Source organism: Bos indicus x Bos taurus, chromosome 3 (assembly GCF_003369695.1).
Source record: "Bos indicus x Bos taurus breed Angus x Brahman F1 hybrid chromosome 3, Bos_hybrid_MaternalHap_v2.0, whole genome shotgun sequence".
Taxonomy (NCBI): domain Eukaryota; kingdom Metazoa; phylum Chordata; class Mammalia; order Artiodactyla; family Bovidae; genus Bos; species Bos indicus x Bos taurus.
This window is the reverse complement of record NC_040078.1, coordinates 43,658,648-43,683,100: the sequence shown is the minus strand read 5'-3', so window position 1 is coordinate 43,683,100 and position 24,453 is coordinate 43,658,648. Positions and strand designations below refer to the sequence as shown.

Below are 24,453 nucleotides of genomic sequence, written 5' to 3'. Positions count from 1 at the left end.
GGTGAACTCCGGGAGTTGGTGATGGACAGGGAGGCCTGGCATGCTGCGATTCATGGGGTCACAAAGAGTCAGACACCACTGAGCAACTGAACTGAACTGAACAGAGGAACTAAAAAATAAATTCCCTGAACTGATAATGTCCAGGTTGGCTTGTTTTGTTTTGCAGTTTGGTTTTGTTGCTTTGCACTCCACCAGTTAAAAAAAAAAAGTCTATGATTTATGTATATGTTTGTTAATAAACATATTCATGTACTATTATTTTAATCTGTTTAACACTATTAAAATAGAAACTTTTAGTGAGATAAAATAAATCTAAATAGAAAGTTCAAGCTTGTTTTCTGTATCCCCTGGACTGTCTTACAATATGTACACCTTCGTTGGAAGAACACTGTCCTAGAGCACTAAGTTATCAAACCACAGTATACAGAACAATCCCCTGAAATGTTTGTTACAATGCAGATTCCAAGCATAAACAACAGAGATTCAGTGAGTCTGGGATGGAGCTCAGGAATGTGCATTTCAGCAGTCATTCCAGGTGGTTCTGAAGCAAGTTATTTGATCCCCACACTTTGGAAAATACCACAAAACATGATAGAGACTCTCCTTACCATGCCATGAGCATAGCAACACCAGCAGAAGAGGGAGATAAAACAATGCTCTGTTCTGCACATGTATCATCCACAAACTCGGTTTTTCCAGGAAAATACTAATTAATTAAAATACTGTTTCTATCAGAAAATGCATTCTAATTACTACAATGCTGGACTAAGAAGAAACAGATATAATCACCGTACACCCCAAAACACACATAACTTATAGTACAATGGAATTCACCTATTTAAATGACACTGTGGTACATGTGCACAATGGAATATTACTCAGCCCTAAAAAGGAATGCATTTGAGTCAGTTCTAATGAGGTGATGAACTTAGAGCCTATTATACAGAGTGAAATAAGTCAGAAAGAGAAAAACATATATCATATATTAATGCATATACATGAAATCTAGAAATATTGTACTGATGAATCTATTTTCAGGGCAACAATGGAGATGCAGACATAGAGAACAGATTTATGGACACAGGGGATGCAGGGAGGAAAGAGAGGATGGGACAAATGGAGAGAGCAGCAGGGAAACATATACACTGCTGCCGCTGCTGCTCAGTCGCTTCAGTGGTGTCCGACTTTGTGCGACCCCACAGACGGCAGCCCACCAGGCTCCCCCGTCCCTGGGATTCTCCAGGCAAGAACACTGGAGTGGGTTGCCATTGCCTTCTCCAATGCAGGAGAGTGAAAAGTGAAAGTGAAGTCGCTCAGTCGTGTCTGACTCTTCTCGACCCCATGGACTGCAGCCTACTGGGCTCCTCTACCCATGGGAGTTTCCAGGCAAGAGTACTGGAGTGGGGTGCCATGGATGTAAAATAGCCAGTGAGACTTAGTTGTATGACTCAGGAAGTTCAAAATGGTGCTCTGTGACAACCTAAAGGGGTGGGAGGTGGGAGGAAGATTCAAGAGGAAGGGGAAATATGTATACCTATGACTGACTCATGCTGATGTATGGCAGAAACCAACACAGTATTGTAAAGCAATTATTCTTCAATTAAAAATAAAGAAAATTTTAAAAATAAATGACACTTTTAAAGTATGAACTTTTTAAAAGTATAAATGCAAACTGTTAAGTCTTCTAGCAATTTAAGTCATCCATTCAAGTTGATAATCATTTTTGGAGTACCTATGACATTCTGGGCACTAAAGGAAGTAGCTGGATATGATGAAAAGGGCACAGCATTTGTAACTGGAATCAGCTTGAGTTTAACTCCTGAGTCTGCTACTTGTGTGACTTTGAACAAGTTGCTTCACCTTTCTAGGCTCTAGTTCTCTTATCTCTACAAACGGGCAATATATCTATTCATAAGATCTCTGTGAGGGCTTCCCTGGTGGCTCAGTAGTAAAGAATCCACCAGCCAATGCAGGCTTCAATCCCAGATTTCACATGCTGCATGGCAGTTAAGCCTGTGCACCACAACTGTTGAGCCTGTGCTCTAGAGCCCAGGAACCACAACTACTGAGCCCTTGCGCTGCAACTACTGAAGCCTGCACACCCTTGAGCCCAAGCTCTGCAACACGAGAAGACACCCCAGTGAGAACCCTGCACACCACAACTGGAGAGTGGCCACCGCTCATCACAGCTAGAGAAAAGCCCACGCAGCAAGGAAGACCAGCACAGTCAGTAAATAAATAAATAAATTTAAAAATATATATATAGAAACCTTAAAAGAAAGTTTTAATAAGTTGTATTTTTTAAACTGTATAGTTTAAAGAAAAAAAACTTCTGTAAGAAATACTGAGATACATATAATTTATTGTAAGTGACAGCTGCAGATAACAATAATACAATTACCTGCACTTTAGTAATATGTTTTAAAATGCAAATGTTTGAGTTTTTCCTCGTTAAAAATTCATTTCCTACATTTCCCATGTTAGAAGGTATTAAACACTGAGGCTGTGAGCTCAAAGAGTTTAGGTTCATATTCCAACTCCACTGTTTACTTATCTGGGCAAATGACCTAACCTCTTGAAGCCTGTCTCCTTCCAGGTAAAATAGGGATAATAATAACGCATATCTTGTGTAGGTTTCTATGAAGATAAAATGAAAACCTTAATGATAGTGCTGAGCCAACAATTGGCCTCATTATATACTAAGTAATTTTACCCATTATTATCATTTAACCAAAGTTATTTTCAAGCTACATTTGCTGTTGTTGGTGCAAGTAAGAATACACGATTTGCCTAAGATAACCAAACATATCACCCACAACTAAACCTGCAAATATTCCTAAATTTTCTCTAACACTGAGTAGATATTTCATCCTCTTTAAAACCTTTTGAACCTCTACTTTACCTATAGGATAAAATCTAAACAACATAATAGAATATAAACTACTATATACAAAAACAGATAATTAACAAGGTCCAACTGCATAGCACAGGGAACTATATTTAATATCTTATAATAGGTTCAGGATTGGGAACACGTGTACACCCATGGCGGATTCATGTTAATGTATGGAAAAACCAATAGAATATTGTAAAGTAATTAGCCTCCAGTTAAAATAAATAAATTTAAATTTTAAAAAATTTAAAAAATAAAAACACTAAAAAAAATAAAAAATAAACTATAGTGGAAAGAATCTAAAAAAGAATACATTTTTTTTTCAGAAATACATGTATAGTTTCAAATCTATATCTGAATCACTTTGCTGTACACTAGAAACTAACACAACATTGTAAATCAACTGTACTTCAATTAAAAATAAATAAACCACATGATAGACTATGCAAGGCTTTCACAATTTTGCCCACACCACATTTCTCCTCCTCCTCTCTTACCCCCATTCTTCCATTCTGTGTGCCCAGTGCCTCACGACTTTCAGAGTAGGCCATATGCTCCAAGTTTGAGGATATTAAGTTTGGGAGATGAGTCACTAACTACAACATTACCTTGGCATTTCCTGCAATTCTTCAGAATATCATTAGCTAAGACCTTAAACAAAATCTCTTTATTCTTTTTAATGTGTTTCAGTACCTACCGGGGCTGTATTAAAGATAAACTAAACATTCAAACTCATAAAACTTCCTTGAGCTATACCTAGCATCCGACTGACTTAGAAGGCTGTGAGACAGGAAACACAGTTCACCTGCAGGGCACCACGAGGCATCCTTTTTCAAAGGGAGGTCCTGTAGAAGCTTACTCAGCTGTTAAGGGTTATTCCCTTTACCCCTCTCTTCCACCCTGGAGAAAGCTCAGGTCCAACGAGATGAGATTCGTATTGGACAGGTCATCCACAAGAGCCGATATGTCCTGCAAAAACCCCACACAGTCCTGCCTTTAGGGTCCCTGCAAGGAAACTGCCAAAGTCACTATATCCAATCAGGTATTTACAGTTTTCCCTGGTCCAAATGCAGTTTACCAGCCAGAAATCACATATATTGTGCTGCCTGATAACATAGTTGACACTACCTTTACCTAGTTTCCAGGGAAACAAAGCTAGAAGGTCAACTGAGGTCAAACTGTCAGGCAAAGATGGAAAAGAATTTGATAACTCTTTATTCACAAATGCATATCTCAAAAAAAGAGCAATTACCATAGTCTCTCCAAAAAAATGAGGGAAAGGAAAAAAATAAGAGACAAACCTTAAAAAGATAGTTTTCTTTCAATATACTTACCATCAACAGCTGCACCATCTGCTACAAATATGTAGTAGCTTGCATTTAGATCAAATCTATTCTTAACCCCAGGAAGGGTAATGTTTCTTCTGAAAGAACACTGCATAACACCATCAACCAACCTCCAAGCCATGTCCTCAAGAGGATCCTGCAAACACACACAATGGGTCTTCTCAGCACATTCCAAATATTTGCTAAAAATAAGATGTGATCAAAATCCTGGACCTGTTCAATTTCCTTTCTCTAAGATCCTCTGTGCATGTTTTGTCTGCAGTGTCATTGTTTTTCCACTTCCTCTTTGAAGAGGACAAGAAACACATTCTCCCAGTTTATTTGTGTTTATCCCACTTGGCAAAAATAGTATTTTTACTACCTAGGCTAGAAACTTTGGCAGATGCACTAACTCCATCTGGCCCCTAATATACAATCAACAACACTAAAGAAATACTTAGCAAGTAATACACTAGTAGCCAAAATGCAACTTGTGAGAAGCTCTAACCTCACAAGAAAGCTATGCAGAGAACATGTCACGAGGTGGTAGCTACTGCCCCTTCGGAATTCATTTTCATGTCAATTGCCATGTGAAAATGACACTTCTCTACCAGAAATAGGCCACATTTGGCACAGATGTCAACATCGGGCACTTAAGACAATTGCCCAAGGCACTGAACCAGCACCTACCATATATCCACCTCTTTCCCATCAGTCAAGAAATTCTGTGTCACTAACAAACCTCTTAAAAATCTGTCTGCAAGCTTTTTTGACCCTCTTAACAAATTATAAAATATTTTTAACAGATGCAATAAAAAAGAATTTAAGTGAAACAAACAAGAATTCATCTTTTACTAAAAAAGAAAACTTTCCTGTGCTTGCTAAAGCATAGAAAAGGGGCATGGTAACTGTAGTTTATATTACTGGACTGTATACTGGAAATTTGCTAAGAGAGTAGATTTCAGCTGTTCTCATCACAAAAAAAGAAAAAAGTAACTGAGGCAATGGATATATTGATTAGCCTGATTTTAGCAATCATTTCACTATGGAGAGGGATATAAAAACATCATGCTATACAACTTAAGTACATACAATTTACACACATATATAATAAAATGCAGAAAGGTTTCTCCCAGACTGTAAGATAGGAACTCTGCTCCCAGGACCCTGTTTGGTCTTTGCTGCTAGCTGCAGGTTTGGAAGCTATTTTGCACCACAGCCATGGCACTGTTGGTCGTATAGCCAGAAGATGGACCAGCCAGGTGGCAATTCCAGAATCCTCACACCTACCCCAAAATCCATTATAGGATGACTTCGCCCTGTCAAATGGGAAGGTTGTATGTGAACAATCTGATCTTCAAGAATACACACATAAGCATCATCATCACCCTGAAAAACAATGACAAATGAAAAAAAGGTCAAGGGAATTTCAACAAGGGAGCATTGTTTGTCAGTCTAATTCTTATCTCTCCTTTAATCTCCAATATTCCTTAGCTCTAAAAATTAAATCTTATTTACAGTGATTATCAGACAGCAGACTGTATCCTTAAAGCACATTTAAGTTATGGTACAAATGAATGACAGGGCTTCCCTGGTGATTCAGCGGTTAAGGAATCCACCTCCCAATGCAGGAGACGTGGGTTCAATCCCTGGGTCGGGAAGATCCCCTGGAGAATGAAATAGCAACCCACTCCAGTATTCTTGCCTGGAGAATCCCATGGACGAGGAGACTGGTGGGCTACAGTCCATGGGGTCACAAAGAGTTGGACATGACTTAGCGATAAACAACACTGCTGCTGCTGCTAAGTCGCTTCAGTCGTGTCTGACTCTGTGCGACCCCAGAGACGGCAGCCCACCAGGCTTCCCTGTCCCTGGGATTCTCCAGGCAAGAACACTGGAGTGGGTTGCCATTTCCTTCTCCAATGCATGAAAGTGAAAAGTGAAAGTGAAGTTGCTCAGTCATATCCGACTCTTAGAGACCCCATGGACTGCAGCCCACCAGACTCCTCCATCCATGGATTTTCCAGGCAAGAGTACTGGAGTGGGGTCCTATTGCCTTCTCCGAAACAACACTACCACCACCAAATAAATAATATGGATTTTAAGTTATTGTGTACAGTTTTGGTTCTTTCATCTATTCTAAACTGTTTTCCATAAACTATCTAACAAGGTCTTTAACCAGCTCTTGTCACTAAATTCCTTAAACAAGACCCAAGACTAACAAGCTATAATTAAAGTCTTGTTAAAAATACCAATATGATTTTCTAACATTTGTAAAATTTACAAAAAATTTGAAATTTCTTGTAAAAAGTTCCAGTTTTAACTCTCAAGTACATAACATTAGCAAAGAAGTTCCCTGTTACACATCTTATGCTCAAATCAGAATTAGTGCAACTCAAGAAACTTGGAGTTATCATAATTTAAATCACCACACACTGTGGCACACAGACCAACTTTAGTCTGATGCCTGTTCTTATACAGGCTACAAGCTGAGGATGGTGTTTACATATCTAAATGGTTTTTTAAGAATGATAATTCATGATAGTGAAAATACATTAAATCCAAATTTCAGTGCCTATAAATAAAGTTTGACTGAACACGGCCACACATACTAATTTACAGCAGTCTGTGCCTGCTTTAGCACTATAAAAGAGCTGAGTAGCTGCAAAGAGACCAGGCGGCCCACAGATTCTGAAGTCGTTGCTATCTAACCTTCTGCAGAAAAAGTTGGCTGATCTCTGATTTAAACAAACAATGTGTATCTTCTAGAATGTTTATCATCAATGAAACGATAGAATTTTCTTGTTATTTCAAACAAAATTTAATATAGCAAAATGGTTGATTTGAGGCAAACTGATGGTAAGTCAACTAAGTCATTAAGGCAAACCTCTCAAATACTGGTGAGGTGATGAGGATGAAGGAGAGGTAACACTCAGTTTTCATGGCTCTACAGTGAGGGAAAGAGAAGGTGCTATGACGACCTTATGCTTCAGGCAGCTGTAGACACCCCAAGTTTTGAGCATGGTAGAACACACATGAGAAGTTCCAACCAAACCCCAGAATTAGACAGAACCTCCTGCCCCTGTTTGCTCCTCTCAGTTCCAGCATTTAGAACGCACTCTATAAGAAAATATCAAGAGGGAGAAACAAAGATGACAACATAGTTCTTATGATCAAAGACTATGTTTTAATAGAGGAGACAATTAAAATAGTATGTATAAAATAGAGATTTAAACAAAGTGCTATAGAAAGACAAATTAGGTAGGGTCAAAGGATTGAAAAAGGCTTATCAGAAAAGATAGCATTAACTATGCTTCAGAGAATAAAAAATACATGTGGATAAGGTAGAGCTGCAATAAAGGGAAAGGTTTTTAAAACTGAGGAACTTCTAGGGCCAAAGATATAGAAACATAAAAAGTATATGGAAACTTTAGGAAACAGGTGGCACAAAGCTAAAACATATACAGGACAAGGCCAGAAATACCAACAAGGACTTTGAAAAGTTTCAAAAATACGTTAAAGAAAAAAATATTTCCCTGTAACTACTAAAGGTTCACCAATGCTTTGGGGGCTAGCATTGAGGTTATCTCAAATGTGGTCTAAAATCATAACCTGAATCTATTGTAAAAATTTCAGGGCATTCTACAAAACAACCAGCCAGAAAAAAAATCAAGAAAAAAGGTAAGAGTAAGCATTCTAAAGAAAAGGAGATTAAAGAGATATAACAATTAAATGCACTGAGTGATAACTGATTAGTCTGGATCAGAGATTTTATACATGACTTTATTGGGACAATTAGGGAAATTTGAATATACACTACATTGAATAAAATTATTGTATTATATATTTGATGGTGATATTATGATAATTGTAGGAGAATATCCTTCTTAGGAGATACATGCTGAAAAGGAAACATAAAAGGTCATGATAGCTTTAACTTAATTTTCAAATAGTGCAGGGAAAAAAATGTGTGTTAATATACAGTGAAAAAGTTAATCTACACATATGCACACAAGGAAAGAGAGAGAGACAGTGACAAATGCAGGTGAAGGGTTTACTGGTGTTCATTATACTAGTCTCTCAACTTTCACATAGGTTTAAAACTTTTCAAAACAAAAAGTTAGGGTGGGTAAAAGAAGAACCTGAGAGGTGACTAAAAGAGAGGAATCTAAGTCACAAAGTTTTCTTGAACACCAGAGAAGATGGTGGCAGCAATGAATGAGATAATCAGTCCATAGGCTTCCCAGACAGTATCTGAAAAGAAGCAAGAGATCAATAACAGTAGTTACTTTTTTCCTATTGTTGCTGATCACCAAGAATGGGAAACACAAAAGGATGTTAGAAGGGTAGATAATAAATTCAGTTGGTAGATGATGGCCTGTGTTGTCCAGAACACTCATCTGGAAGTAACCACCCAGAAGCTGGAAATTTCACACTGGACATACAAGAGAGGCCAGCACTGGGAGCACTCTGGAATTGGAGTGTTAAGAAATTATGTACAGAATAAGACAACACTGGGTGGGGAAACAGAGAACAGCAGCTAATACAGTGTGTATACTTGAATACTTTATCTCAGAGAACAAAAAAATATCTAAGATGAGGGAGACGTGCATATTCTGAGTTTCAGTTAAAATTCAGATATTAGCAAATACTGTTAGGAAAAATATGGAAAGTTGTACTTTCAATTTTAGTAATGAGGTCTAATAGCAAAACAGAACTGCTATCATTCATGTACAAACCAAATTGAAAAAAGGTATAATTTAGCTTATCTAATCAGTATTCATAACATCAGATACCTTTGGTATTTGAACTTACATGACATACTAATAAGAAATCGCAGGTCATAAAAATATCCTAAGAATTTAAAAATAATCAAAAATAGAAACAACTACTTTACAAATATTTTTGGTGATGATTTATTTCCCTCAATTTAGGCAAACAGGTGTACAGATGATTTTAATCATCAAATAGGCTTGCTCCATAAATTAACTGCACCTGTATAATTAAGTCTTTTTATAAACATGTTTGATGAGTACTATACTAGAAACATAAGATTTCTAAGTAAGATAAATATATCTTGAATTAGAGGTAAACATTTTTGTGTCATCTATGCCTACAACTTAGAACAGAATTAATTGTGGTACTTGCAGGCTCCTCATCACAACACTCTGTGTAACAATAGTCTTTTCCTTTGGCTGACAGATTTTATGTGACCAGGAAAGGAAACATGTTAGTGTACTATTGCAGGGAGTTTGGCTAGAATTCTTTTATTTAAGTGACTAGAGTACGTATCTAAATGTGTACTCTACCTTACACATGCACCTTAATAAACCTACACTTATTCCAATAAGGCTATCATTGTTAACCCCTGCTGGACTCATCAGTTTCCTTCATAGCCAGTTCCACTCATATAACAGGCACTACCACCATCTTTCCTTATGGCTTTACAGTCACACTTATTTTTAACCCAGCTTCCTCATGCACCGTATGAATAAGGTTCATTTTTGCCAAAATTGAGAACAAAAGGATATGCTGTAAGTATAATGGTAATCATAAAAGGAAAAATGGGGAAAATGTTTTGAGGAATTGCAACATCATTTGATCAAGTATAAAATTTGCCATAAAAGCAACTTTAAAAGGGAAAGAGTCACAATTTCTTTTATGGTATTTTTAGAAGCCTATTAAATATCTTCTATCTCATAGGTTTAAGGTATACCCTGTGTTGAATGAAAAAAGATAATGAGTGCATTGTGAAACTACATTTTAAAATATACAGGTCATATCACATATTGCAATGTCATCCACCCCCAAAAAAGTCACACCTGGCTCCCTGAAATATTTGCAGCCAGCATAACAAGGATTACTGCAATTAGCATGCACTTTGAAGGAAAATATTTGTTCTTCTATCACAGAATCTCAGAGTTCCTTTTCTTTTTAAAAAAATAATGATTTCCTTAAAAAGTGATGTTTAAAGCCTAACAGGAAGAAAACTCTCAAGAAAAGACTTCTTGCATTTGTTAATGTGGAAATGAGAGGCTTTCTCCATTTGTAGCCAACCCCCTCCACAGTCAGCTCCGCTGGAACAGGATAGACACATGTCCTGGCCTTAATAGCCTTCTTCCTCTCCTGGGAAATCAGAATGCTAATGCAGGACTCTGTTCTTCCGCACCACAGCACAAGGCTGCCACCTACAGAATCTCTTAATCCATTCAGCACTACCCAAGGAGAGTGAGACATTTTGTAGACCCGGTAAAGAAGCCACTTATGCCTGGAGACACTAGGTTTAATTCCCTGTTGGGGAAATGTGCCATGACCATCAAAATGGGGACAACAAGAGCAGCAATCCAGGCTGTAGTCACTTGAGAAAACCAGGAGTTGAAGAGCATCAAAAACAGCATGAGATTTTATGAAGAGCAACTTTTTCTTAACTGCACTCCCTGCTTTATCACAGAGACAGAGGTAGACAGATAAAGTGGCAAATCCACTGGAAACAAAATGCTTTTCCTAACTTTCCTCAGGACAGCCTTGTCCTTAGAGATATTAATATGGAATGGCTCAACTCAATGCTGCTTAACTGAGAATCCAAGTTAGTTTCTCTGCTCTCCCTTCCCATTCCTCCCTAAGTATGAGAATCTGACTCTGGAACAAATGCTAAATTGCTGTTGATTATCACTCACTCCAGTGACTCTCCTTTCATCACCACTGATGTAAGTGAGAGGTACAAACCATCCATCGGTCATGAGAAAATGCCACGGATAAATAGCCTTTACTAGGACCGCTCATTTCAACCATCACTGATTGGTCATCTCGTGTGAAGGACAAGAAGACACAGGCACGCTCCTTCTCTGGGTCACAGTTCAAAGGACTCCTGATACAGAACTTCTTGTTCCCACAGTCTGAAGCATTGAACTAGAAAAATGACAGGGGGGAAAGACTTAATTATCAAACAGGCAATTCATCTCCAATGACAGAAGAGCTTCTACCTTGAAGTATGGGTTTTAACAAGAATACATTTTCATAATAAGGATTCAAACGACAGGAAAAAGACCACATCCCAAATTAAAAATTATCAAAGCAGTAGTTAGGTTGTAAACTTTTAAATTTAATTAATATTAATTAAAATTTGGAAGACACAACATTACTTGAACTATAATTACACACGAGTATTAAGATCCCTTTAATACACAGAATACTTCACATTAATTATGTTCTGGAGCAAAGTTTCGAGTAAACTTTGAGAAATTTCTTAGGGAATATTTAAGTCCACATTGACATTCTTGCCTAAAGGATATCCTCTAGCTTTCAGAGATGGAATTTTTAAAACCAAACAAACAAACCTTTAGCAAGTTTTTATATTTAGATCCTGGACTCTGCCTCTAGAATTCAAGTTTGACATTAAAATAATGTAAGAAAAAAATGGTTACTCCCATATATACCACTGCTCCAAATAATAGTAATAACAATTTAGTGGAGAAGAAGCAAAAACAATCTATGATTATTTAATTCAGAGCTTCTTGGTATTGCAAATAAGAAAGACTATTGAAAAATGTCAGCTCTACAATTTGACAGAGCAAACAAGCAGTCATACTGAGTTAGAATGAGGTATGACACCACATTTCAGAAGAGAGCTAAACATGAGTTTAAGTAACAGGATTTAATGGGAACTGTACAGAAAAATTCTCATTTCTTCTTCTACTCTACCAATATTTCTGGGCACCAAACAGGTGTGGGCATGTTCCACAATAAGCAATTCTGAAATTCTCTGCAGACATAACTGAGTGTGCTACAAGTCAACTCTTCTCTGACACTATCTACCTGAAATTGGTGTCAGATCCCACAGGCTAAGGGCTCAGTCCCACAAAACTGCACCCACTTCAGATGCCCATCACAGATGCCAATCACAAGCCCCAGGTTGCCACCTGTACTTCTGAATTGTTGGCCATAAACTGGAGGTTCTCAGCACCTCCTCCTTGAGTTAGGTGATTTATAAAGATGGCTCACAGAACTTACTAGATTACCAGTATATTATAAAAGGATAACAACCCACAAACAGCCAGATGGAAGAGCTGCGTAAAGTATGCAGGAAGGGGCAGGTGCAGAGCTCCCATGACCCCTCTGAGGCACCAGCCTCCCCACACCTCCATGTGGTCAGCAACCCAGGAGCTCTCCGAAACCTACACTTTTGGAACTTTTATGGAGGCTCCATCATGTGGGATGGAGAAAGAAATGGCAACCCACTCCAGTATTCTTGCCTGGAGAATCTCATGGACAGAGGAGCCTGACAGGCTACAGTGCATGGGGTCGCAAGAGTCGGACACAAGTTAGCGACTAAACCACCACCACTATCATGTGGGATGAAGGATTATTAGCTCAGTTTTCAGCCTCTCTCCCTTCTCTGGAGAATGGGGTCAGTGGGCTGAAAGCAGCAAGCTTCTAATCATGGCTCAGTGTTTTGGGCGACCAGCCCCCATACAGGAGTCCACCCAAGAGTCACCTCATTAGAACAAAAGATACCCCATCATTCAGGAAATTCCAAGGGATTTAGCAACTCTGTATTAGGAACTGGGGTCAAAAGGCCAACTATTAACAGAAACCAAGCAGAGACCAATATATATATATATATATATATATATATATATATATAAATTTTTGTTTATTATTTCACAGGAACTTAAAGAGAAAGTATAGTAGAACGGAGAGAATAAGCCACTAGAAGCCTGGAAACATGGGTCTGGTCTGTCTCTGTTCTCCCCTTTACTCCACCGTTGCATCGTGTTTGCTGCAGAATTTCTCTCTCAGGGTCTGTTTATCTTTAACTATGCAACAGGGACCCTGAGGCCTCCTCTAGCTCTCTACAAGTGCCAACATCCTGTGACTCTGAATGAATCTCTCCATAATTGGAGATTATAAACTTGGTACAGAGATACAATAAAAAATCTCCAACAAGAGCTAATGCCTTTTATACGAATATAAGAAAAGATAACAATCTTTTCTTAGATTGTTAATAGAGTCCTCCTGGGAAGCTCAGATCCAAAATGACTGGGAATCCCCCAAAGCAACTTTAAAATACATAAACATTGAGACTAAACAACCTGAGAATTACTGCAAACAACAAATCGAATTGTTTGGTCAAACAAAAGTTCATAATAATGTAATCAAATGGCTCATCACATATTGCATAATGTGGAAAAGAAGGTAAACAAAACAAGACACTGTATAGGGGCATAGGAGATTTAGCCTTCCCTACGAGAAAAAAGAGCTATAAAGAGACAAGAAAGTGGAAGGAAGAGAAAAAATGAACGAATGTTTACTAAATACCTATTAAGTACAAATCAATCAGAAATCTTATATTCATTCTATTTGGTTCTCACAGTAATATATATGGTTCTATAAGAATTAGATATTATTATTTCTCATTTATAGGTGAAGAAACTGAGACTTTAAGATTTAAGTAATTTGTCCAAACTCAAACAGAAATTAGACGAATCAGAATTCAGGCCCAAATTTGTTCTTCTAACTGTAATAACCTTCCTTAAGACATTTTTTGTTATCGTCACTTCTGAATTCAGAAGTCTAATTCATCCGAATTGCTTTCAGTAAAGCCTTTCCAATGTTTGTAATATGAATAACCCTTTGCAAGATGTGTTTTTTTAACTGTACTTCTTTTGAATCAGAGGGCCTAAACAGAATTCTAGCTGATTAGCTTGCAAGAGTTCAACCTGTAGAATTCTGCAGTACTCATTGGCCTTAGTTGAAATAAAAGTGAAGAACTATATCACCATTTCAAGATTCTACCCCCACACCCCTTCCCAGTTTAGCTGAAACCTAAATTTAGCTTCAGCTTTAAGTTCCCTCTTCAGGTTTGCTATTTGGCTGTATTTTAAAAAAGAAAATAAACCCTGCTGCTTCAGATTTATTTTCAAATGAAAACATATGCACTGCTAGTATAGACTACACGTGAACGTCACAACCACACCTTGAACATCTAGGGTCCTGCACTCCTCTTATTCTAACCTATAAGTCGTAAAGTTGCAGTGAAGACTCCCTCCTGATTTCCTGACAGGCACTCAAAAACCTGCTTCCATAACCCAGGACAGCCACTCCTTTACAAACATCCGCAAGCACAGAACCACAATTTCTAAGGAAGCTGTTCCTTTAGACTGTATTTCATGAAACTATAAAAACTCTACTTACTGATCTTGTTAAATGGGAGACTGACGGTACCGTTGGCATGGGTGCTATTGTAGCTTCAGGTGTTGTAAAAGGAGGTACATTTGGTTGTGAAATTACAGGACCAGGAATCTTCACCCAGTAGATTTTGTACTTCTCAACGACTGTGGCTCTGAAATGCAGTTCCAGCGAGATTAGAAAGAACCATGATTGTGGCTCATTATAAAGCGAACCAAAAAAAGGTAACTAACTAGGAACATACAACCTGATACAGGTATTTCCTGGATATATTGAGGGTTCAGTTCCAGACCACCACAACAAAGCACATATTATGATACAGTGAGTCACAGAATTATGGGCTTTCCAAATGCATATAAAAGTTGTGTTTACACTACACTGTAGTCTATTAAGTGTGCAATAGCACTATATCTAAAAAACAATATCTATACCTTAATTTTAAAATTGTTTTATTTGCTAAGTTGTGTCTCACTCTTTTGCGACCCAATGGATTCTAACCCACCAGGCTCCTCTGTCCATGGGATTTCCTAGACAAGAATACTGGAATGGGTTGCCATTTCCTTCTCCAGGGGATCTTCCTGACCCAGGGACCAAACTCCTGTCTCCTGCATTGGCAGGCAGATTCTTTACCACTGAACCACCAGGGAAGCCCAATTTTAAAATACCTTCTGGCTAAAAAACACTAACCATCATCGAAGACGTCAGCAAATTACGGTAGTAACATCAATGATCACTGACCACTGATGAATGATCACCATAACAAACATAATATTGATGGAACAGCTTGAAATGTTATAACAATTAACAAAATGTGGCACAGAGAAACAAATTGAGCAAATGTGTTTGAAAAATGGCTCCCAAAGACTCATTTAATGCAGGGCTGCCACAAACCAATTTGTACAAAACAAACTATCTGTAAAGTTAAATAAAGCAAAGCGCAATAAAACAACAATGCCTATACTACCTGACAGAGTTTTGTAGGAGGCAAATCTCTAATGACTCTCTTCAACCTCTCTTCAACTTTGATTGTTCTCTCTCTCTTGTCTTATCTGTTCTTTGGGCATATTCACAGCAGCTATGAATGCTAGACCCAGGGACTGAAGTGCACAGACTTCTACTCCTGACATATACATGACATACTACTATTACACTTTTCACAGTGGTCATTCAAATTATTCCAAAAGGCATGTGTAATAAGCAGCTTATGGAGAAGGCAATGGCAACCCACTCCAGTATTCTTGCCTGGAAAATTCCATGGACAGAGGAGCCTGGTAGGCTGCAGTCCATGGGGTCGCTAAGAATCGGACACGACTGAGCGACTTCACTTTCACTTTTCACTTTCATGCATTGGAGAAGGAAATGGCAACCCACTCCAGTGTTCTTGCCTGGAGAATCCCAGGGACGGGAGAGCCTGGTGGCCTGCCGTCTATGGGGTCACACAATGTCGGACACAACTGAAGTGACTTAGCAACGGCAATAAGCAGCTTAAGAAAGAAGCTATACAGAGGCTGCACAAGCAACCATCAGCTCTTACTGGGGTCAAATCTCCTTTTTCACATTCCACTCAACACACAGGTGTACACAGATCAGTGTACAAAGTGTACTCTGTGTACAAAGTGAAGCAGAAAATAGAGACAGGGTAGGAGAGCAATTCTTCCCTTAAATGACGTTCATGACATCCCCCTTTATGACAGTCCATTTCCTCTTTGCATGTAAGATTAAGAGAGAAGTACTGTTCTAATTCTACTGAATTTCATAATTCTGAGGAACACACAGAATCTTACTTTTCTGACAATCTAATCTGCAAGTAGTAACAATGAGAAAAAAGTCATTCAAATTTCAGGACTGCTTTTTTTCATATTCTCGTACTAATACAGGAACAGAACTTTTAAAAGTATTCATCCATACACCATACAGACTCAAGTTATTAACTGATGGCTCTTACTAGTTTGAAGGCACTACCACACTTCATTCACTCAACAAATGTCCATTAAGTGTCTATTAGGTCCTGGGTCCTGTGCTAGGTACTCAGTATATACTGCTGGAAAAAAATAAACAAAACAACTACTTATATCAGTAAACTGGTGTCATTACTATCCTAAACCTCTGACATACTGGTGACTGTTCAGTAGTTATAAAAAATGATGCAGACTCTCATTATTTCAATTATACTAGTTACAGAGTTGCAAATTCTTCTACTCACAGGAAGGTTATGTGATTTGGGGCACCGCTTGGAGCATCCCAAAAGACCTTGATTTCTGTTTTCTTTGATGGACTTCTATGACTTACAGCTGATCCCTGAAAGAAAATGGAAAAGAACTACCATTCAGTTACTCAATAGCTCAATATAGCTGGAACTACAACCATTTATCACTGTACAACTCTGGTATTCTGTTAAACACAAGGACTCAGGTGCTCAATAAAAACATGTTGATTGGTTGACACCAAATTAGTAGCTGGCTGTAGAGTCAGCTGAAATGTAAGAACTGAAGAGCGTTACAAACATTGGGTGTGTTGATGCTGTATAGAGTCTGCTGGTTATTTCATTTATGTGGGGCTTTTCTGGTGGCTTAGTGGTAAAGAATCTGCCTGCAATACAGGAGACCTGGGTTCAATCTCTGGGTCGGGAAGATTCCCTGAAGGAGGACATGGCAACCCACTCCAGTGCTCATGCCTAGAGAATCCCATGGACAGAGGAGCCTGGCAGGCTGCAGCCCATAGGGTTGCACAGAGTAGGACATGACTGAAGCGACTAAGCAGCAGCAGAAGCATTATTTCATTTATACTGTAAGCTTCTGGTTTTCTATTAATATATACAAATAGAATACAGAATATTCACCAAAAGAAAAAATTCCTGCCTCCAAATATGTAGCATTATCTTCTAGTAATTCCTTTCTCTTGAACAATCTTATTTCCCACTTTCATTTATCTGGATACTCATCCTTTGAGGTCTAGCTTAGATAAGCTCTTCCGAAATGCACTCACTCAATTCCCTACAGTCAGTGTGGCACTTCTGCCATGCTTCTCACCCACCCTGTGTATGGTTCTAATCTGAGTCATCATACTATCCTACTAATGTGTCTGTCCTATATCCATATGTTCTGCTTATGTGTCACATAGCATATGTCCATATGCTTTGCTTATGTGTAAGGCTCTGAACTCATCAAATAACAAATCTTGTTCATCACCATATCCCTTGCAGGAAAGTTCCTGGTATAGTAAATGTTCATTTAATTAATTAATTAATTACAAAAGCCAGACCTCTGTTTCACTCTAGAACTCTATCTTCAATATCAACATCCTTCAAAATTCAGTACAGTAAGAAACAATATTTTGATAAAATAGCAAAAGCTATAAACAAAACTATGAGCCTACCTTTTCTAGGATGTTGATGTATAAAAATATATTGCCAGTAGAAAAATTAAGTGGAAACTTTGCTCATTGTGACTCTATTCAGATGTCTGCAATACATAGGTAATGTCATCGTTTATCTTGCAAACACCACTCCAGTGAAAAGACCCATGGAAACTGATAGAAATCAGTTTCAAACTAAACACAAACCTGTACATCTTCACAGGTCAGAAGCTGTGACACGTGACTGTCAATCAGTGTGAAGGAGCCAACAGGAGGGCCACTCAAATTCTCAGCGTCACGTGCTTCTAAGAGAAAGCCTTTAAATGGTGGCCCTGACAAAGTAACTGAGAAACAAATAAAAAGGTAAGTTAGGAGTTTAGCAACATCCCCCAAAAAGACTGTTAGAGGAAACATGTCACAAAATCAGGTGTACATATACAAAACTACTCTAGGAGAGAAAACAGTAGAAATCATCTCATAGTCAAAGAAATTCTAAACCATGTTCCACAGGACATTATTCCATGAGGTGTAATAGCTATTCCACAGGGAAGAAAAGGTTGGTTATGGTCGGAGTGTGGTTAACGGGGCCAAAGTAGCTTGAAAAATGCTGGTTTAAAGTACACTTGTGTCTTGACTGCAGATCCTCAGGGTTTTAACAACCTACTATATCCTATAAAGCTCTAAGAAATAGAATCCATGTAACCCATAAAGTGTTCTAAATTTATTTTTTCCATAAACTCTTTTTGTTAGAAAATATCTATTAATATTTTGCATTTCTAATATTGCAGAAAATGGAGTTTGTAAAATGCTCTTATAGATACATCCTTAAGTTTCAGCCTACTTTGTGCCAGAAGAATTAGGGAAACATATGAAACTATACAATATTAAGTAGGATAAGGGTTTAATCAGATCAGATCAGATCAGTCGCTCAGTTGTGTCCGACTCTTTGTGACCCCATGAATCGCAGCACGCCAGGCCTCCCTGTCCATCACCAACTCCCAGAGTTCACTGAGACTCATGTCTGTCGAGTCAGTGATGCCATCCAGCCATCTCATCCTCTGTCATCCCCTTCTCCTCCTGCCCCCAATCCCTCCCAGCATCAGAGTCTTTTCCAATGAGTCAATTCTTCGCATGAGGTGGCCAAAGTACTGGAGTTTCAGCTTTAGCATCATTCCTTCCAAAGAAATCCCTAAGCTTTATTTTCCTCTTCTACTGAGTAAACAGTACTGTTAATAAAAAGATATTAAATAATGACAAAAATATTTTAAAACCTATTCTGCAGAATTCCCCAGTGGTTAGCATCTAGCACTTTCACTGCAGGGCTGGGTTCAATTCCTGGTTGGGGAACTAAGACCCTGCAAGTTTCATAGTGTGGTCAAAAAAAAAAAAACCTAGTCTGAATGGATAGTAAATATACTGCTTACATAATATAGTCATCAGTAGTAGTTAAACACAAAAATGAGAAGTGTAAGATTATGGTATCTTATGAAAGCAGATGAACAAATTAAATGAAACTATATCAATCCAGCAGTAATAAAGATTCAATGTATAGTAAAAAAAGCAAAATGAAAAATGCAAACTGTTAATAGCAGCACAATACCTTTGATTTGATCTCCTGGCCTGAATGTCTTCTGACTCACTGAAATGTTGTGAGCGGGATGAGACTGTGGGGTATGACCATGCTCAGGAATCATTCCACCGCATGACTTTGTTACTTTTCCACTGGGATAATTAGCCACAAAACTAACATGCAACAGAAGGATGAAGGCACTGACGGTAAATCCAGGAGCTGTCATCTTAAAAAGAAGATTAAAAGTACACTATTTTCAAAGGTAACTAAAATACAAGACCTTTCATATCACAGGACAGTAAGTTCTAGACAACTATTTGCTTTCAATAATCATTTAACCACATTCTCAAAAGTATATAATATAAAGAATGTGATGTATGAAACTTGACCTGGATTTGAATCTCAGCTTTTCTTATTACTAACTGTGAAACTTTAGGTAAATCACTTAAGCCTCCTTTCTTACCTGAAAAATAAGGAAACGAAAACTCTCCTTTCAAAACTATTTTAATAAAATCTACAATAGATACAACCAAAAGTCTGAAAAGGAAGATAATGTTAGCTTTCGTTAGCATGATCGGGAAATAATAAAATAATCCAGTAAAAGCAAAAGGTTTTGCTCCATTTCATACTAGAAAATTTAAACAAATAAGAACTGTTTCTTCTGAATTTAAATATCATAATCTGAATAAATCTTTGATATGAATTCTCCTAGCTTCCCATTAAGCTACTCATAATGACAGTTTTATTTGTAGCACTGAAAACTGAGGATAACAACAATTGTAAGAAACAGTATTTCCATTACCTATCGCTCAAATGGGCTTTCCTGGTGACTCAGTGGGAAAGAGTCCACCTGCCAATGCAGGAGACTCAGGTTCAATCCCTGGGTCGGGAAGATCTCCTAGAGAAGGAAATGGCAACCCACTCCAGTATTCTTGCCTGGGAAATTCCACGGACAGAGGAGCCTGGCAGGCTACAGTCCATGGGGTCGCAAAAGAGCAGTAAACAGCTTAGCAACTAAACAATAGTCCAGATACTTCTGAATCCTTAGCCAACGAAATTTTCTTCTCTCATCCAATTTATCTGCCTCTTACCACCTGCTTAACAGAAAACTAGTCCCACCCTTGTCTAGTCCACATCAACCACTCACTTTGTGCATACATTCAGAACCTGAAAATCACAGTATTTAATAAGACTAGAGGTAGACAGGTGGGCTTCTCTGGTAGCCCAGCTGGTAAAGAATCCACCTGCAATGCAGGAGACTCTGTTCGATTCCTGGGTCAGAAAGATCCTCTGGAGAAGGGATAGGCTACCCACTCCAGTATTCTTAGGCTTCCCTGGATGGCTCAGTCAGTAAAAGAAACTGCCTGTAATGTGGGAGTCCTGCGTCAATCCCTGGATTGGGAAAATCCCCTAGAGGAGGGCATGGCAACCCACTCTAGTATTCTTACTTGCAGAATCCCCATGGACAAAGGAGCCTGGCAGACTGCAGTCCATGGGATCCCAATGAGTCAGACATGACTGAATGACTAAGCACAGCACAGCACAGCAGAGGTAAATGGGTAGGAAATGTTATAGGGCAGCAAAGTTCACAAAGTAGACAGGCTACAGATGAAAAGAGCTCAAGAGGCAGTGCATTCTCCATAGAAATGGGAGCTTTTTATACTGTAACTTTGGTCATAAAATAAAAGCACCCTTACAATCACTAGAACAAATTATCCTTTTATAATCATGTAAATTACAACCACACACTGGACCAGAGCTAAGCTACAAAAATTCCTACTAGACACAAGAAATTGTGTTGGAGCTACACTCTTTAACTGGCCCTACATGTTACACCAGTGGTAACCAACTAGGTAGCCTGGCAACCAATTCTATACCCCTATCCTTTACACACATTGAAGCTAGATAGAATTATTCTCACTTGAAGATAAGCTAAAAGGACAAATGAACCAATCAAAAGCTTCTGAAAAATTCTGTATCATAAGAGAAGCATATACCTAGACCGCATATTAAAAAGCAGAGACACCACTTTGCCCACAAAGGTCTGAATAGACAAAGCTATGGTTTTTCCCATAGGCATGCACAGATGTGAGAGCTGGACCATAAAGAAGCCTGAGTGCTGAAGAATCTATGCTTTGGAATTGTGGCACTGGAGAAGACACTTGAGAGCTCCTTGGACCACAAGGAGAGCAACCCAGTCAATCTTAAAGAAAATCATCCCTGAATATTCATTGGAAGGACTGATGCTGAAGCTCCAATACTTTGGCCACCTGAAGTGACAAGCTGACTCACTGGAAAAGACACTGATGCTGGGAAGGATTGAAGCCAAAAGGGGAAAGGGACAGCAAAGTATGAGATGGTTAGGTAGCATCACTGACTCAATGGATATGAATTTGAGCAAACTCCGGGAGATAGTGAAGGACAGAGAAGCCTGACTCGCTGCAGTCCATGGGGTTGCAAAGAGTCAGACACGACTTAGCACCTAAACAACAACAGCAAAGATTTCTCTGTAGACTCAGAGGAAAAGCATAACTCTGAAAATCAGTTCAGTTCAGTCGCTCAGTCATGTTCGACTCTGCGACCCCATGGACTGCAGCACACCAGGCTTTTCTGTCCATCACCAACTCCCAGAGCTTGTTCAAACTCAGTCATGTTTGGATGGACATCAAGTTCAAACTTGATGTCCATCAAGTCAGGGATGCCATCGAGCCACCTCATCTTCTCTCATCCCCTTCTCCTCCTGTCTTCAATCTTTCCCAGCATCAGGGTCTTTTCTTATGAGTCAGTTTTTCATATCAGGTAGCCAAAGTATTGGAGTTTCAGCTTTAGCGTCAGGCCTTCCAATGAATATTCAGGATTGATTTCCTTTAGAATTGACTGGTTTGATCTCCTTGCAGTCCAAGGGACTCTCAAGAGTCTTCTCCAACACCACAGTTCAAAAGCATCAATTCTTTGGCACTCAGCTTTCTTTATGGTCCAACTCTCACATCCATACATGACTACTGGAAAAACCACAGCTTTGACTAGATGGACCTTTTTTGGCAAAGTAATGTCTCTGCTTTTTAATATGCTCTCTAGGTTGGTCATAGCTTTCCTTCCAAGGAGCAAGAGTCTGTTAATTTCATGGCTACGGTCATCTTCTGCAGTAACTCTGAAAATAGTTAATTACTATAGGAAACAATATTTAAGAAAACAACTGCTAGAGCAGTAGAAAAATTTTATGTTCAAACATGGCTTCCAGATCCTTTTTTAGGACAGACCAGCTTTTAAGGCCATACAAGATTTACTGGAGAGGATCAAGGTCATTATATTAACCATGTGATCTTGGCCAAGTTATTATGAAAATTAAATGCACAAATGTGCCTCACCTAAAGAATAGTACAATGAAAAGTTTGTGAATACAGTGAATATTGTGAATATATTCACTATAGTGAACAGTTAGTTTGATTTAACTAATATTTATTTGTCACTGATTTTGTGTCAGATGAAAGTGGAAACAAGATTTTTTAGTCTCTGCTATGAATCCACCTGTCAGTGCAGGAGACCCAAGAGACTCAGGTTTGATCCCTTGGTGGAGAAGATCTCCTGGAAGAGGAAATGGCAACCCACTCCAGTATTCTTGCCTGGAAAATTCCATGGACAGAGGAGTCTGGCAGGCTACAGTCCCTGGGGTCGCAAAGAGTCAGACATGACTGAGCAACAGCACACGTGCATTTAGTAGCTGAGTAACATCAATCAGTTCATTTAATCTCTGTTCCAGTTTCTTCATTTGCAAAACACAATAAGTGAACTGGAATAAATCCAGGTCCAATCCTAACATTACAATTTTAGGAAAGCAAAGTGGAAAAGCATACTGGGAATTATCAGAGCTCACTGTACAAGATGAGAAAGGGAAGTGACTAAGACACCATTCACTACTGTCATTCATTAGGAAAATATAACAAGGTCAGACAGAGAAATAGAAAACAGCAATTTCTTTGTCCTTGGTCAGATACTGACCATTCAAGGTAAAGTCTATTTTCATTCCAATGGGCGATGACAATTTTCCAATTAATGATTTAAGTAACAACTTTTTAAAAATAATGTTAATCCATTAACCAATCTATGCTAACAAGACTGTATAGTTATGAAAAAGAATAAAGAGTTATATATGGAAACATTTAAGCTAAAAGTGTGGAAGGCGGATAATGAGCTATTATATTACAAGACCACCCTTCAAGCACTGGAAAAACTCCCACCAATTTTGTATGATTTTTGCAGGTTTTTAATATTCACATTCTACCATGAGTATGATATAGAGAACAAAAGAAAAGATACCAGAGCTTGGATTTTGTCATCCCAGGACGACAGACCTCTTCCTTTAAAAGAGAGATTATCCTGATTCTCTAACTGAAAAATTACCAAACCTGATGAGATTTATACAGTTTTCTTTCTTGCCTGGAAGACAGGTACTTAGTAAAAAGGTATAATGACTGCCTTTACATGCTCTGGGCTTCTCAGTTGGCTCAGCAGTAAAGAATCTGTCTAGAGTGCAGGAAACCTGGGTTTGATCCCTGGGTCGGGAAGATCCCCTGGAGAAGGGACTGGCTACCCACTCTAGCATTTCTGCCTGGAGAATTCCATGAAGAGAGGAGCCCAGCAGGCTACAGTTCATGGGGTTGCAAAGAGCGACTAACACTTACCACACTCTACATACATCTCACATGAAAATTAACTTTATTATTTAAATACTAAGCTCTTGTACCTGGATGAATATGTAATTATTATTATTGTGACTGTGAACTACAGAGATTAATCAAGACAACATATTTATTACAACAAAGTAAAATTCAGGTAAAATGAGAAGAAATCAATTGAAAATACATGTAAGAAGAATTATTATGTGTTAATTAAGGATACTTTTAAATAAAGCAGTCATTAAACATCTTTTAATTGTGTTACTCTAAGAACATGTGAGAAAAATAAATACGGAGGAAAGCATGTCTTTGAAAACCATGTGAGATGAGTAAGCTAGCAAATAACTAATCAAGCCTAGTTATATTTCATTAAAGCTCTAGCTTTTATTACCAGTCATTTATTTTCAATGAAAGCATCAAAGGAGTTCAAAAGTTAACCCAGACACA

The 24,453-nt window shown here is 38.4% G+C and overlaps 1 protein-coding gene across 1 annotated transcript in view; it reads right to left on the bottom strand.

Annotated features, from left to right (window-relative positions):
- FRRS1 (ferric chelate reductase 1) overlaps nucleotides 1-24,453 on the bottom strand; it is a 52,807-nt gene that overhangs the window by 20,337 nt on the left and 8,017 nt on the right. The window contains exons 2-8 of the mRNA XM_027536423.1: nucleotides 19,361-19,556; nucleotides 17,968-18,104; nucleotides 16,610-16,704; nucleotides 14,413-14,560; nucleotides 10,945-11,127; nucleotides 5,509-5,607; nucleotides 4,228-4,375 (exon numbers count right to left, since the gene is read on the bottom strand). Coding sequence (XP_027392224.1) covers nucleotides 4,228-4,375; nucleotides 5,509-5,607; nucleotides 10,945-11,127; nucleotides 14,413-14,560; nucleotides 16,610-16,704; nucleotides 17,968-18,104; nucleotides 19,361-19,556 — 1,006 coding nt within the window. The remainder of the gene's footprint in view (nucleotides 1-4,227; nucleotides 4,376-5,508; nucleotides 5,608-10,944; nucleotides 11,128-14,412; nucleotides 14,561-16,609; nucleotides 16,705-17,967; nucleotides 18,105-19,360; nucleotides 19,557-24,453) is intronic.